At 49.8% G+C, this 16,310-nt stretch overlaps 1 protein-coding gene across 4 annotated transcripts in view; it reads right to left on the reverse strand.

Moving 5' to 3' along the window:
• Positions 1-11,373: 11,373 nt before the first annotated feature.
• The window catches only part of LOC147678987 (clathrin heavy chain 1-like), a 393,670-nt gene continuing 388,733 nt past the window's right edge, over positions 11,374-16,310 (reverse strand). For all 4 annotated transcript variants that reach the window (XM_086942714.1, XM_086942712.1, XM_086942713.1 and 1 more), the window contains one exon: positions 11,374-13,795. In XM_086942714.1, the coding sequence (XP_086798840.1) occupies positions 13,662-13,795 (134 nt within the window). In that variant the 3' untranslated portion in view covers positions 11,374-13,661. The remainder of the gene's footprint in view (positions 13,796-16,310) is intronic.

Below are 16,310 nucleotides of genomic sequence, written 5' to 3' on the forward strand. Positions count from 1 at the left end.
ATAGAGTGTGTTTTGCTTTCTGGTAGCAAATTTGAATGCATTTAACAATCCATCTTGTAATCCCAGTTTTTGAGATGGGATTACCTTTATGTGGAGGACAAAAGGACACAAAAAGCTGTTTTGTTTTACGAAATGGGTTTGTCCTATCAATATAGTAGAGGAGAGCTCTTTTGACATCTAATGTATGGCGAGCTCCTTCAGCAACTGTTTGAGGTTGGGAGAAGAATATTGGCAACTCAGTAGATTGAGATGGAATGGTGAAATGACTTTTGGAAGGAATTTGTCCTTAGAACCACTTTTTTTGTGATGGAGTTGCAAGAATGGTTCTTGAAGCACAAGTTACTACTTGTGTAACAATATATCTGTAAGAGACATTAGTTAGTGATAGATTCCTTACCTTAGAATATCCCCAGGCGTCAGACTGGATCCGGAAAGTTTTGCGTAGCAGTACCCTTGCGCGTCGGTAGGCGTCGTCTGCGGCTCCGCGTCCGTCGTCGGCGCCGTGATGACGTAGGAGTATTTAGACGCCGCCTCCGCGTGCTGACGTCAGTTCTTAGCCACAGCTTTTCCGCGCCAGAAGCGCAGAGCCATGACAAAAAACCGACACTGGTGCCAAGAAACTAGGGCCCTGAAAGGGGATGACCTTAACCCTAGATATCGGTTCGCAGAACGGGGAGGATGGGTGGGTCGGTAAGGAATCTATCACTAACTAATGTCTCTTACAGATATATCGTTACACAAGTAGTAACTTGTGCATCTGAAAGACACGTTAGTGATAGATTCCTTACCTTAGAATAGATACCCCAGCAATACCATCCCCGCGGTGGTGGGTCTGCGAACCAACATTTACACCAGAAAGTCCTGGAGAACGGAGCGGCCAAAGTAGCCGTCCCTCCGGACTTGACTGTCCAGGCAGTATTGCCTAGCAAACGTGTGCAACGAGGCCCACGTAGCTGCCTGGCAAATGTCCTGCAAGGGCACACCGCGGCCCAAGGCAGTTGTAGTGGCCGTGGCTCGAGTGGAATGAGCCCGCAGCCCAACAGGTGGTTCCTTCTTAGCCAAGGAGTAACACGCCTGAATGCACATGATAATCCATCGAGAGATGGTCCTCTTGTGCACCGCTTTCCCTTTCTTAGCGCCCGCGTACCCAACAAAGAGTTGATCATCCACCCGGAACTGGTGTGTGCGATCCAGATAGAACGAGAGCGCACGTTTTGGGTCCAGACGGTGGAGCCTCTCCTCCTCTCTCGAGGGGTGCGGAGGCGGAAAGAAGGTGGGCAACGTGATGGACTGCCCAATGTGGAAGGCCGTGACCACCTTTGGCAAGAAGGAGGGCCTAGTCCTCAAAACAACCTTGTCCGTATGGACTGAAAGGAAAGGAGGCTTACAAGAGAGGGCCTGGAGCTCACTCACTCTCCTGGCAGAGGTGATGGCTACCAGGAAGGCAGTCTTCAAAGAAAGAAGACGAAGTGGACAGTTATGAAGTGGCTCAAAGGGAGCGCACATCAGAAAGGTTAGAACCAGGTTCAAGTCCCACTGAGGCATCACGAAAGGAACAGGAGGAAAGGTATGAGTGATGCCTTTCAGAAATCTGTTAACAATAGGGGACTTGAACAAAGAAGGCTGGTCAGGCAGCCTCAGAAAGGCTGAAAGAGCCGAAAGATAGCCCTTGATAGTGCCCAGAGCAGAGCCCTGCTGGGCAAGAGAAAGAAGGAAGAGAAGAACCTCAGAGAGGGGGGCATTGAGGGGATCCACAGCCTTTGCTGTGCACCATGCCACAAATCTGTTCCACCTGCAGGCGTATACCGTTTTTGTGGAGGGACGCCTGGCTGCCAGAATGATGTTGCAAACTTCAGGAGGCAAGTCAAATGGCCTCAACTGTCGCCGCTCAATCTCCAAGCATGGAGGTGGAGACTGGACAGGTTCGGGTGGAGGACCGTCCCCTGCTGCTGCGACAGAAGGTCCTCCTGAAGAGGCAGACAAATCGGGGGATCGACTGACATGCTGAGAAGCTCGGGATACCAGTACCTTCGAGCCCAGTCCGGAGCCACAAGGATGACTTGTTCCCGGTCGCGCTTGATCTTCTTCAGCACTCTGGGCAGAAGAGGTATAGGCGAAAAGGCGTACAACAGACCGCAGCTCCACTCGCGACGAAAAGCGTCTCCGAGCGAGTGCCGCCTTGGAAATTCCAACGCGCAGAACTGATGACATTGAGCGTTCTCTTCGGTGGCGAATAGATCTAACCAAGGCTCTCCCCATCGCAGAAAGAGGCCTTGCGCCACGTCCGAGTTCAGACGCCATTCGTGATCCATCGAGCACCGACGGCTGAGTTCGTCCGCCCTGGCGTTCAGAGAACCGGCCAGGTGTTGAACCACCAGAGTCACGCCCTGATGTTCCAGCCATTGCCAGAGACGCAGAGCCTCCTGGCAAAGGGTCCACGACCCCACCCCGCCTTGTTTGTTGCAGTACCACATGGCGGTGGTGTTGTCGGTGAACACCTGCACTGCACTCCATCGGACAGACGGGAGGAATGCTTTCAGTGCCAGACGAATCGCCCGCAGCTCCAACAGGTTGATATGGAGCCGGGACTCCGCCGGAGACCAGAGTCCTCTGATCTCCGCCTCTCCCAAGTGGCCTCCCCAGCCCTGGAGGGACGCGTCCGTCACAACTACGTGCTCCGGTTCGGGAAGGGAGAGGGATCTGCCGTTGACCCAATCGCGGTCCGTGAGCCACCACTGCAGCTGTCTCGCAGTGCCCTTCGAGATCAGGACATGGTCGGACAGGTTGCCCCGGTGCTGGGCCCACTGAAACTTCAGGTCCCACTGCAGAGCCCGCATCCGCCACCGTGCGTGATGCACCAGAAGGATGCAGGAGGCCATCAGCCCCAGAAGCCGCAGCGTCAACCTGACCGAAACCCGGGATAACGGCCGAAAGACCGGAATCAGAGCCTGTATATCCCGGACCCACTGCTCGGGCGGGTAAACCCGAAACTGCGCCGAGTCGAGAACCGCTCCGATGAAAAGGAGCTTCTGAAAGGGGCACAGGTGTGACTTCGGCACATTGATGGAAAATCCCAGCTGGTGCAGGAGATCCGCCGTAGTCTGGAGGTGGCTGACGACTGCCTGGGGCGAGCCCGCCTTCAACAACCAGTCGTCTAGGTAGGGGAAGACTGAGACCCCTAACCTGCGCAGATGAGCTGCGACCACCGCCATCACTTTCGTGAACACCCGTGGGGCGCTGGTAAGGCCGAAGGGGAGCGCGGTAAACTGAAAGTGCTCGAGGCCTACCGTGAACCGCAGGTAACGCCGGTGGGCCGGCAGGACGGGGATGTGGAAATATGCGTCCTGCAAGTCGAATGCTACCATCCAGTCTCCTGGGTCTAGGGCAGCCAAGACCTGAGCCAGTGTCAGCATTTTGAACTTCTCCTTCCGGAGGAAGCCGTTGACGTTCCTCAGATTCAAGATAGGGCGTAGGCCCCCTTTGCCCTTCTTGGGTACCAGGAAGTAGTGGGAGTAGCAACCATGTCCTACTTCTGGCCCAGGAACGCGCTCGATGGCAACATTGGCCAAGAGGGGTGAAACTTCCTCCTGCAGGAGCCGCAAGTGTCCCCCGACACGCGGTGGTGTTGCGGTGGCATGGCTTGAGGGGTCGTCTCGAAGGGGAGGGAGTAGCCCCTTCGGACGATCTGCAGCACCCACCTGTCCGAAGTGACTGTGCGCCAGTGAGAGTGGTGATGGCGAACCCTGCCTCCCACTCGCGTCACATGGGCCGAAAAGCACGGACTAGGAGGGTTTAGAGGCGAATGCTGCGGGGGCAGGTGTGGACTGGCTCCGCTTGTTTCCCCGACCGCCTCCACGGCGGATTCCACGGCCACCGCCGCGCTGGACGACAGTTCGCGGCGAGTGGCTGGCGGCACGTGTGGGGACGCCCCTTCCTTGGCCACGAAAGGAGCGAAAGGCACCCATTTGCTGGTGCGGGGCCCGAGAGGCCCAAGGACTTGGCCGTAGCCCTGGAGTCCTTAAAGCGCTCAAGCGCGTGGTCTGCCTTGTCGCCAAAGAGGCGATGGCCATCGGACAGCATGTCCATGAGTGTATTCTGGACATCAGCCGAGAAGTTGGCGGATCTCAGCCAGGCGTGGAGTCGTATCGCCACCGTCGTAGCCATCGCTCTGCCCAGCGAGTCAGTAGTATCCAGTCCGCACCTGATCGAATACTTCGCTGCGTCCCGGCCCTCCACTAGGGCTTGGCCGAGTTTGGCCCGTACCTCCAACGGACACTCTGGCAATTCCGCCACCTTTTCCCATATAGAATGGGTGTAACGGCCCAAGAGGCATGCGGTGTTGGAAGACCGCAGTCCCAAGCTAAGGGACGAGAACACCTTTTTGCCAAAGGCCTCGTACCTCTTGGATTCCCGATCGGGGGGAGCCGTCGGGAAGGTGGTCTGGGAGTTAGAGGCCTGGATAACCAGACTCTCGGGGGTGGGGTGGGTGGACAGGAAACATGGGTCGCCCGGGGCAGGGCGGTGGCGTCTGGCCACGTTCCTATCTACAGGCGAACCTGTAGCGGGCCTGGACCAAGTGCCCAAAAGAACGTCCGTCAAGGCCTCATTAAACGGCAGCAGAGGCTCCATGGAGCATGACTGCGGCTTAAGGACCTCAGTGAGGAGGTTAGTCCTCACGGCCGCGACGGGGAGCTCAAGGCCCAATGCCTTAGCAGCCCTCATCAACACCACACCATATGTTGCGCCCTCCTCCGAAGCCACGGTATGAGGAGAGACGAATCCAGTGTCTGGAGAGGTGTCCAGGCCACTGGCTTCCCCAAGGTCTCCTGTCCAGTCCATGTTAGACTGACATTCCCTCGTCAGAGGGTCCTCAGACCCCTCCCAATCCTCCTCTTCCCCCATCTCCTGAGACTCAGGGTCATAAGTGAATGAGGACGGTTCATAGGGATGGAAATCCCCGAACGGCGTCGAGATCGGCGCCGACAGGCGTCGTCCCGACGTCGGAACCGATTGAGAGGAGGCATCGGCCGACGCCGGAGGGGACACCACACGGACCGACCCCGGGGGGGGTCGTAAGGTCCACCGGGGACGATCCAGCGCCCGACGAGTGCCGAACGGTGCCCTGCGGCGTCGGGCCCGAAGGCACCGACGACGCCGGGACCGCTGTACCCTGCGGCGCCGAGCCCGAGGGCAGCGGCGGCGTCGGGATCGTGGGGCCCTGCGGCGCCGGAGCCGAAGGCGCCGGCGAGGCCGAAGCACCAGACGGCGTCGGGGTCGTAGCCCCCGACCCACTAGGGCCCCCAGACGGGTTCACTGGGCCCGAAGGCGCCGCGGAACCCGTCGGAGAAAGGGACCTCATGGCCATGAGGAAGCGCTCTATCTCCTCCGGCGTCGCGTTCAGCCCAGGGACCGGGGGGTATGGAGCCGAACGCGGCGCCCGCGACTCACGAGGAGCCGCGTGGGCGGTGTCACCCGAACCCCCGGCCGCGTCGCGCGAGCATCGGGGGGGGGGGGTGGGGGGGGGGTCAGAAGAGCGATGATGTCTCTTCGACTTCTTATGCTTCTTACCTGACGACTTGGACCCGGAGGCGTGGCGCCGACTCCCGGAGCTGTGACGGCTCCACCCCCGCGACCTGTCCCTCGACCTCCCGTGGGACCGGGACCTCACACGGCGCGGGGCCGACTGGAGGATCTCGAGTCGCCTGCGGGACCGCTCCCGCCTGGCCTTCCTCGAGAGGGCCCGACAGTCGGAGCAGGCCTCGTCGTCATGGTCGACGCCCAAACACATCAGGCACAAGCGGTGGGGATCCGTGACCGACATGGTACGGTCGCACTCGTCGCAATGCTTGAAGCCGGGCATCCCTAACGGCACCGTCGGAGTCGTAAAGACTTCGAAATAGATCAAAAAGATCAAAAAGTTTAGTCAAAAAATGACTAGGGAACTGCTCTTTCCAGATCTGCGCTGGCTGGCGCGGAAAAAAGAAGAACTGATGTCAGCACGCGGAGGCGGCGTCTAAGTACTCCGACGACGTCATCACGGTGCCCACGACGGACGCGGAGCCGCAGACGCCGCTTACCGACGCGCAAGGGTACTGCTACGCAAAACTTTCCGGATCCAGTCTGACGCCTGGGGATATTCTAAGGTAAGGAATCTATCACTAACGTGTCTCTTTCAGATTTGTTAATGCCTGGACCTCACTTACTCTTCTGAGTGAAGTAATATCAATTAAAAAGGCATCAATTAAAAACGCAACTTTCCATGAAATAAATTGGAAGTCCCACTTATGCAAGGGATCTATTGGAGGACGCATAAGTCTTGTGAGAACAACGTTTAGATTCCATACAAGGGAGGGTGGTACCCTGGGAGTAATTATTCTTTTGAGGCTTTCCATGAAGGCTTTAATGGCAGGAACTGTGAATAATGACAGATGCAGTCTGTTTTGAAGGTAAGCTGCTATAGCAGCAAGATGTAAGCTGATTGAGGAGTATGCTAAACTAAATGTTTGTAGATGTAGCAAGTAGCATATGATGTTTTGAATAGAAACATCTAGTGGGTTAATATTATTGTTGCAATATATAACAAACCTTTTCCACTTGGCTGCAAAGCAAGCCCTAGTGGTGGGACGTCTAGCTTCTTTCACAACATTCATGCAATCAGGCGGGAGATTAAGACATCCAAATTCTAAGACCTCAGGAGCCAAATCGCTAGGTTGAGCTGCATGGGGTCTGGATGCATGATCTCTCCATGGTTCTGTGTTAGCAGGTGTTGAGAGAGTTTTAGTTTGTGATGTGGTATCACTGAGAGTTCTAGTAGTGTGGTGTACCATGGTTGCCTTGCCCACGTTGGTGCAAGGAGAATCAATGTGAGGGAGTGTTGCTGCAGCTTGCGCACCACTAACTGAATGAGTGGGAGAGGTGGAAAAGTGTACACAAATCTGTCTGACCAACTCATCCATATCGCATTGCCTTTAGACAATGAATGTGGATACCTGGCAGCGGAGCTTGGGCATTTGGAGTTGAGGTGTGTGGCGAACAGATCTATTTCAGGCTGTCCCCACTGTTGAAAGAAAGGTTGAAGAACTTGAGGATGAAGTTCCCACTCGTGAATCTGTTGGCTCTGACGACTTAACAGATCCACAACCTGATTGTGAACTCCTTGTAGTTGTTGTGCTAATAGGAAGATTTTCAGAAGAATGGTCCACCTCCATATGCTCTGCTCCAGCCGGGAGAGCTGTAAGGAGTGTGTTCCTCCCTGTTTTTGGCTGTAGTACATGACTGTCATATTGTCGGTGCGGACTAAGACAGCCTTGTGTGATAGGTGATGTTGAAGAGACTTTAGAGCTAGAAAAATGGCTAGCAACTCCAGATGGTTTATGTGGAGCAGCTTTTGCTGTGGTGCCCACCTGCCCTGTACTGTGTGCTCTGCCAAATGAGCTCCCCAGCCGGTGAGGGATGCGTCCGTGATTAGCACCACCTGTGGAACTGGCTCTATGAACGGCCATACTTTGGAAAAGTTTTTGGTGTTCCACCATTGCAGAGAGCGATGGGTTCGGTCGTCCACCACCACCAGATCTGTTAATTGACCTTGAGCCTGGTTCCATTGGCTTGCTAAGCACTCTTGCAGGGGGCATATTCGGAGTCTTGCATGTGGTACTACGAAGATGCAAGACGCCATCATCCCAATTAGTTGCATGAACACTCGAGCTGGTAGGGAGTGTTGCAGTTTTTGTAGAATAGCTTGCACACTTTGTATTCTTGCTGGATTGGGGGATGCAAGTGCTTTGGAGGTATCTATTGTGGCGAGCATATACTGTTGACAGGGATGGTTGGAGATGTGACTTTGTTTGGTTTAGAGTGAACCAGAGTTTGTGTAACAGGTGAATGGTCTGGTGTGTGTGCTTCACGCACTGGTGGTATGACTTGGCTTTTATTAAACAACTGTCGAGATATGGGAAGACATGGATGTTTTCCCTTCTCAAGTGTGCTGCTACTACTGCAAGACACTTTGTGAAAACTCTAGGTGCTGTAGTCACCCCCAAAGGAAGGACTTTGAACTGGTAATGCTGACCGTCCAGTACAAACTGAAGGTACTTTCTGTCAGCTTGGTGGATGGGAATGTGGAAGTAGGCGTCCTTGAGATCTGGGGTAGTAAGGTATTCACTGTGTTTTAACAGAGGAAGGACCTGCTGTAATGTGACAATATGGAAGTAGTCGGCCTGTATGTAAAGATTTAGGGGTTTCAGGTCTACTATAGGTGTGAGGGAGCCATCCTTTTTGGGAATAAGGAAATATAGGGAGTAAACTCCTGTGTTTTGATGGTGTACGGGAACTGGTTCTATTGCATTTTTCTGAAGTAGAGTGGCAACTTCTTGTTTTAGAAGTGTTAGATGCCCTTGTGACATGGGAAGCTGTCTGGGTGGTATTGTTGGAGGAGTGGAAGTGAGCTCCAGGCAATAACCTGACTGAACTATTTGTCTCACCCACCTGTCTGTTGTGATGGAGTTCCAGACAGGTAGGAACTGTTGTAATCTTCCCCCGACATGAGTGGAATAGTCTGGAGGGAGGGGAGGGAAGTCCCTGTTTGGGAGTGGAGGCAGTACAGTTGTTGTTACCTCTGCCTCTACCTTTAGTGTTGTTGCCTCTATATCCTCCTCTGTAATAACCTCTATTGGGAGAGGATTGGATGGGTGCTTTGTAATAAGAGGAGGGGGTATCCGTTGGAAAATTTCTGGAGGCGCCCCTTTATAGAGGAGCAACAAAGGACGCTTTGGGAATTTGAGTTTGTAAAGCTCCTATGGACTTTGCAGTGTCAGTATCTTTCTTAATTTTTTCTAGTGCAGTATCCACTTTTGGACCAAAAAGATGTTGCTGGTCAAAAGGTTGATTGAGAATACTGGTTTGTACCTCTGGTTTGAAACCAGAAATGCACAACCAGGCATGCCTACTGAAAGGTATGCCAGTATTTATTGCCCTTAAGGCTGTATCAGCAGTATCCAAAGCGCAACGGATGAAAGTATTAGTAATGACCTTACCTTCTTGTATTAAGTCAGAAGCCCTGGTCTTATATTTGTCTGGCAAATGTTGTATAAGGGTTTCAAGCTCATCGTAGTGAGCCCATCATACCTTGCCAATATAGCTTGGGTGTTGGCAATTCTCCAGACGTTGGCTGCCTAAGAGATTATGCATTTACCTGAAGCATCTAGAAGTTTGGACTCTTTATCTGGGGGTGGAGCATCCCCTGCTGTCTGTGAATTAGCTCTTTTCCTGGCATTTGAGACTACTAATGAGTCTAATGGCAGCTGACCTTTGATATAGGCTGGGTCAATTGGAGCCGCTTTGTACTTTTTTTCCCAACCTGGGATTAATTACCCTGGCCCTGACGAGGTATTTAAATACCTCAGGTGCGTGCTTTACAACCCCTTTAAGCAATGGTAAAATGGTTGTGGTTTTATGTGATGGTAATAATGTGTCCACAAGGAAGTTGTCATCTACTGGATCAGTGTGAAGATCAACCCCATGAAAAGTTGCTGCTCTATGAATGAGTTGTGTAAACCCTATAGTGTCATCTGGAGTAGATGACCTAGAAGAGAATGATCATCTTGTGGGAGATCTGGGGCATCTGGTGCATTATAATCTTCCCAAGGATCATCTGATGGTCCCGGAATATTATCTGGGTCATCTAGTGGCTGGTCATCGTCTACCCCACCCTGAGTAATCATACTCCTCATCTGCTGGTGCAGGGCTGTGTGGGATGAATGGTGAATGTACAGGGGAAATGTCAAGGTCTAGTTTCTCTAGAAGCGGTGAAGGTACGCTTATAGGAGAAGTCTGAGCTTGCTTTTAGAGGGGGGATGGAGGTGTGGTAAGAAGGTCCTGCTTCTTTTTAGCAGGCGCAGTAATGACACGTCCAGTCTTAAGATGAATAAGAAGAGTCTTTTGTTTTGGATCTGGATGGAAAAGCTCTTCTGTGGAAGCAACCTTCAGCACTGACCTTTCTTGCTTGGGGCCGAGTTGTTTAGAGGTTTTATTAGTGTCTACCACAGTTTTTGGTTTTGTTTCCGAAGACTTGAGGTCAGAAGCTTTTTCTTCGACTGGTGCTTTTTATTCAGATCGGATGTTTTCAGATCCGGAGTTTTTGGTTCCGAAGCTCGTTTCGGATCGACCGCTTTAGGTGCCGAAGTCTGTTTCGGTGCCGAAGTGGACTTTAGTTCAACTTTTTTCGGTACCGGAGTTGGCTTCGGTTCGATAGTTTTTGGTGCAGAGCTTGTTTTCGGCTCGACCGATTTGGGTACCGAGGTTTGCTTCAGTGCCAGAGTTAAATTTGGTTTAAGGACTTTTTGTTTCTCGAGACAGACAGGCTGACTCAAGCCCGAGTCGCCTAGAGGCTTTCTGGTAGTCTTCGTTGCCGAGCCAAAAGGCGGGGCGTCGGAAGTTTGTAATCGGTGTGCACCTGGACCCGGAGGTGGAACCGAAGCCTGGCCCGGTATGGGGGTGTGAACAGGGTCGACGTTTGTACTCACGACCTGTTGACCAGCTGGAAGGGTATTGTCAACGTCTGCTTGCTCTTCGGCTCCAAAAGCGGAATCCTCTGCTCTGGAAACAACGACTTCTTCCGACTCTAGATCTACTGGAGTCTTAGACGATGAGGTCTTGTGCCGATGAAGAGGATTGTGCGATGACTCTTCGTGCTCTACGGTCTCTGATAGTTTTCTTGGACCGGGACGAAGCACAGGCCTCGCAATCTCTGCTCTCGTGCTCTGGAGACAATCACAGATTGCGCACCTCATGTAGATCAGTGTGGAGAAATTTGTGTTCACACTGAGGGCACTTTTTGAAGGGTGTTCTTTCCATGAGCCGAAGGCCCAATGGCGCACTTGGGCCCAACGGCCCCGACGATCGCCGGAATTGAGAAGTGCAGGCTTTTTCAAAACGAGTATGATGGAAATCGCGATCGAAAACGATAGACGGTAGAAATCAAGGAATGGGCATCAAAGGAGATCGTTAACGCGACCGAGTGACAAACACATCCGAGCCCGATGGCGGAAAAAAAGAATCTGAAGATGGAGTTGATGCCCATGCGCACTATGCTCCAGAGGAGGAGTCATCTACCATACAAAGACTCTTCCAGGACAACAACAAAGTGAAATCATCCGGCCCACCACCAGATGGTGAACTATGGACTAGTGTGTGTTCTGCAGCCCATATTCCTCGAACAAGTGGTTATCTATTGCTTCACTACACCACCAATTTTCCCCCCACAGTTGAGCACAGCATTTGTCCCAAATACAACTCATAACGAAAGTTTATGAGAGGAAAATAAGACTATGTAATGAATGGAAGCCAAAAGGCACCAGAAACAAGGGACTACAAATATTTGGTTTATGTTTATAATTGTACTTCTTTCTTCACACTATTCAGGATTAGCACATGATTCATTATCATAAATTATACATTGTTATCTAATTTCAGTACATAAAATGTTAAGGATAATATATTTGAAAAGTGGCACAAAGTATCTCCATTTGCATTCTCTCAACAAAAACAGAAAACAAAACAGTACTTTGAGCTGAGGCAGCAGGTCCTTCAGCCTGTAGTGAGCTCTGATATGCAGTCTGAAAGCAGAGCAGGATGACGGTGTGAAACATGATGCAGCAATCAAGAAAACAGAATGGGTAGGAATATGCAACCCTTGCCTCCTGACAAGAGGTTGGCCAAGAACTTCAAGCACTAGCGTATAATAAGAATCTCCCAGGCAAACCTTGAATAGCTTTCAGTGTCATGGCACTCTTCTCACCAGAGTCATCAACATGAAATGCAAGGGACGACAATATTCTGCATGCCTACCAATGATAAAAAGTCCTGACCACATGCTTGTTTTCACTCTAAAGACACCAGATGAGCAATTTATAGGGGCTCTCTTGGATAACATACCCTTGCCTGTAAAGATTCACACCCTGCCCTCCTCCAAGTAAGACACCTTTTTCTTAGGGAGTCTACTAAAGCCACTGGGTCCCTAGATAATCCATGAAAACGTATGCCCGATTACAGTCCAGGTAGAAGGTCTGTGTTGTCCAACTTAGATACACTTTCATTCAAGTACTTCTAATTGCTCAGTTTTTCGAGTCATACACCAACAAGCATGTGGTCACGTGAGCATGCAGTTAAGGACACACACGTGCATGTAGCCTTGGGCAGACACTCAAGTTCATCCGAAACTCTGAGGATAACAATATGGTAGGCAGGCGTACAGGAACCAGAAAAAGCCAACAGACAAAAGGACAGGCAGAAAAAGAGGACATTTAGACAGATAAGACGGAGGCGAGCACACAATCACAGGGCCAGGCAGGCAAAGGGAAGTACGCTAGACAACTCAAACGGACGAACAAACACACGCTAGCAAGGAGATTAAATAAACCAACATACAAACAGACGCACATAGGTAAGCAGACACACTCCAAAAGCCAAACACACAAATGAGGTCGAGGAAACAGTCATATCCAACATTTGCCCTTTCTTTGTTCCTTCAGTACCGGCCAATACTTCTGAGATATCAATGAGATGGTTCATCAAACAAAAAAATTGCAATAGCCAAGTCTGTTCACTGAAACAAACCAGAATTAGGCGTAACTCAGTAACCAAAGACAAGTGGCATCAAAACGTTAAACATGTTTACAACCCCCACAGCTTGTCCAACAATCATTACATGGCACAGGCAAAGGAGCAGGAGGAAGCAGCTGTGGGTCCATACTGTAGCATAGTAAGAGCCAAGATTCACTGTGATGCAGCAGCAGACAGCATAGCTGAGAAACCTGGTTAAGTAGCAGAAAACTAGCACAGAAAAGACAAAATAATGCCTGGGTCATGCCTTTGAAAGAAGAAACAGCTCAGCCTTTGCAGAGTGAGGCGACTAAACCAGGAAGGCGTGGGGGAAAGGACAGCATACCTGTGCCATATTTTCTAAGTCCATACAGGTATAAAGTAAATCACAACTCCCCAGACTGCTAAAGGTCAGGCACAGAGGACAAGGAGAACGGAGCATATAAGAATTCTCTACATTAGAGGATTAGCAGGTGTCATATACTAAACAGAGGCTAGGGAAACGGGTGGCATCAAAGAGAATCTTGCCCCATGGCTTGGTCCAAGCTCTTGAGAAGCAGAAGGGGCACAGGAAAAGCCACCACCTCAGTCCTTTTGTCAATACTGGCTACCACAAATCAGGCCTCCAATGTGCACATGCGTCACATGTAAGATCAGCCAGAATGAGATGGCTGAATCACGAATTCCTTCCCTCCCTCAATCAACATGCTGCCGCTTGCTCAGTAGTTGGGCTTCAGAGCTAACACAAGGTGGAGTTTGCGGATTGCCTCCGTCGCACGACTGAATCTGTGCCTTCTGGTTTCTATTACAAAAACGACACAGGGTTTCCTGCTGCAAAGCCAAAATAATAGCAGAGACACACAGGAGACTCCTTTGAAGGTCTAAAATGCAACAGTTCATTAATAATAAATATCAGTGAGCAGAGTCCACTGGCGACCTCCTTCATGTCCCACGAAGGCCGTGTGGTGAGCAGAAGAAGCTGCTTTGTGCCGCTGGGTTCCTTGCACGCTTCTCGCAGAGGTGATTCGAGGGGGAATGGGGAACACTTGGTCACATGGAAGAATCTACATGTTGAAACCATATGCAGGTGGAGGTGCTGCAGCCGGCTGGGCGAATCCTGGTGGTGCGGTGTAACCATATGGGAAATTAGCCTGGGGTGGAACAGCATTAGTGCCCGCTGTCAACATCAGTTGTTGGCCTGGAGAATGAGAGAGGGAAAAGTTGATGTTAGCAAATAATACCACTAATGGTGCTTATAGTCCATTGACAAACACCAATTATTGGCTTGGGTAAATGCCTCAAGCCGCATTGTGACTTATCTGTACTGGCTTAAGAGTGTCTGACACAGACGATGCAGCCATTGCTTGCTTGTTGTTCAGCAGCATCTGGTTTGTGGGACGATTGTATGTCAGAATATCGAGGTAAAAAATCTCAACCTAAAAGAAAAACTGACTGCAAAATATAGACTTCTACTAAGTCAAAGGTTTGTGTAGGTAAATATTCTATTTTCATTTTTTGTAAACTTTGTTTTGCTTTTCATATCCAACAGACAAAAGGCAGTACACATATAAATCTAGGTTTCAAAGATAGGCAGCAAATACATTCAAATACAACCTTGACATCTCACTCAGTGGATGACAAACCACATCTCCTGTGGTGTGCCTCACAATAATGTCAAATTCATCATCACTTAAATACATTAGCCACGACTCATAACACACTTCCTCCCTTTATGGGACCCAGCAAGTATCCTTGTATAGTCTTTTACTGAATTGCATTGTTTGGTTCATCAGAACTCAAACCATAAAACCCTTTCCACCTTTTCCAAATTTTAAGTTTCCTTAACTCCACACACACTTTTTGGGAGAATAGGAATAGTAAGAAAACAAGTTACTTACCTGTAACTACGGTTATCCAGTATTGGTATCTTTCATAGATTCACATGACTGAATCATTCCCTGTCGCAGAGGTGGGAGTCCCACGGTAATATATACAAAAGCAGTGCCTTAGAAACATTTTGTAGTAGGCTGACAAGACTATAGGCCTCAAAAGGCCCAAAACATAGCAGCCTATCTACCTCATATGAAAATCACTGAAAAAGGAGTTCCAACCAATCAGCTGTCAGCACCCTCTAGAACCTTCCCAGCAAGAGCAGTTCTCCTCAGATTTTCCCAGCACAAGTGAGAAGTATGTATCCCTAATAAAGAACTGCTCTGCCGGGGAGGAGAGTGGGTGCATGTGAATCTATGAAAGATACCAATACTGGATAACTGTAGTTACAAGTTAGTAACTTGCTTTCTTATCCAGTATTGGGGTATCCTTCATAGATTCACATGCCTGAATCAAAATAGCAAGCAGTTAAACCATATCTGTCGTTTGCAGAAGGTGGGAGACCAAGCGTAATTCTACATATCCCCCACTCAACCGTAAGATTATAGAGCACTCAAAATGTAACTATACATATATGCAGAAACCTTCTGAAAGAAAATTATATTCAGATAAAATAGTACATATGAAAGACAGCATTTGACAAGCAAAACATTACAGTATATCATGCATACTCTTATGTCATGAATATAATGTGAGAGATCTTGTAAAAGTCTAATCTTAATGAAGATGCTGCAGCACAGCTTGTCCCACTGCTGTATCATCTTGTAATGCCGACTGCAAGCAGTAATGCTTTGTAAATGTATGGACACTCTTCCATGTAGCAGCTCGGCAAATGTCCTCCAGCGTGACCCCAGCAAATAAGGCTGTCGACACCGACATCATTCTGGTGGAATGTGCTTTAACCTTTCTGACTAAAGGTCTGTTAGCTTTTTCGTGACAGAACTGTATTACTGAGGATAACCACCTGGCTATCGTTGCTTTCGTCACGGCCTGTCCCCGCGTGACCTGACCAGAAGCAATAAATAACTGGTTAGATTTTTATGTCTTTAGTTTTTTGAAGGTAGAACTTTAGACATCGTTTCACATCAAGAGAGTGCAGGGCCTTTTCTGCCAGTGTGACAGGATCTGTGAAAAAAGTATTTAACTTTACCGGCTGGTTTATATGAAATTGAGATGGTACTTTAGGGATGAACTTCGGATTGGTTCTCAGGGTGACATAGTCCTTAGAGAAATGAAGGAAAGGCGCTGAAATCGTGAAAGCTTGAATCTCACACTCTCCGGCCCGAAGTGAGAGCTAGTAAAATAGCCACTTTCCAGGTTAAAAAACTCTAGTTCAGCTCAGTGAATAGGTTCGAAGGGCCTCCTCATTAACTGAGACAAAACGATATTGAGAACCCATTCAGGAGGTGGAGGTCGGATTGGAGGAAAAGCCCAAAATAATCCTTTGAGAAATTGCTTTATCAATGAGGAAGAACAAAGTGATGGTTTGTTTGAACTTTTTCTGAATCTGGATATAGCGGCCAGATGTACTTTGATAGAAGAGAATACTAGACCTACTTTGGCTAGCGATCGCAAGTAAGGAAGGATATCCTTCAGGTGGAGCCTGGAGAGGATGAATATTATTTGCTTCACACCAACCACAGAATCGTCTCCATTTAAAATGGTACGTTCTGATAGTACTCCGAGCACGGGCTTGAGACAGAATCTCTCTACAGTCTGCAGAAATCTTGAGATCCTTAAACTCTAAGAAGTCAGGAGCCAGGCGTGCAAGTGACGCAATTGAGGATCCAGGTGTAAAATCTGACCCCCTTCCCTTATCAACA

The sequence above is a fragment of the Lissotriton vulgaris genome, chromosome 11, assembly GCF_964263255.1.
Source record: "Lissotriton vulgaris chromosome 11, aLisVul1.2, whole genome shotgun sequence".
In the NCBI taxonomy this organism is placed as follows: domain Eukaryota; kingdom Metazoa; phylum Chordata; class Amphibia; order Caudata; family Salamandridae; genus Lissotriton; species Lissotriton vulgaris.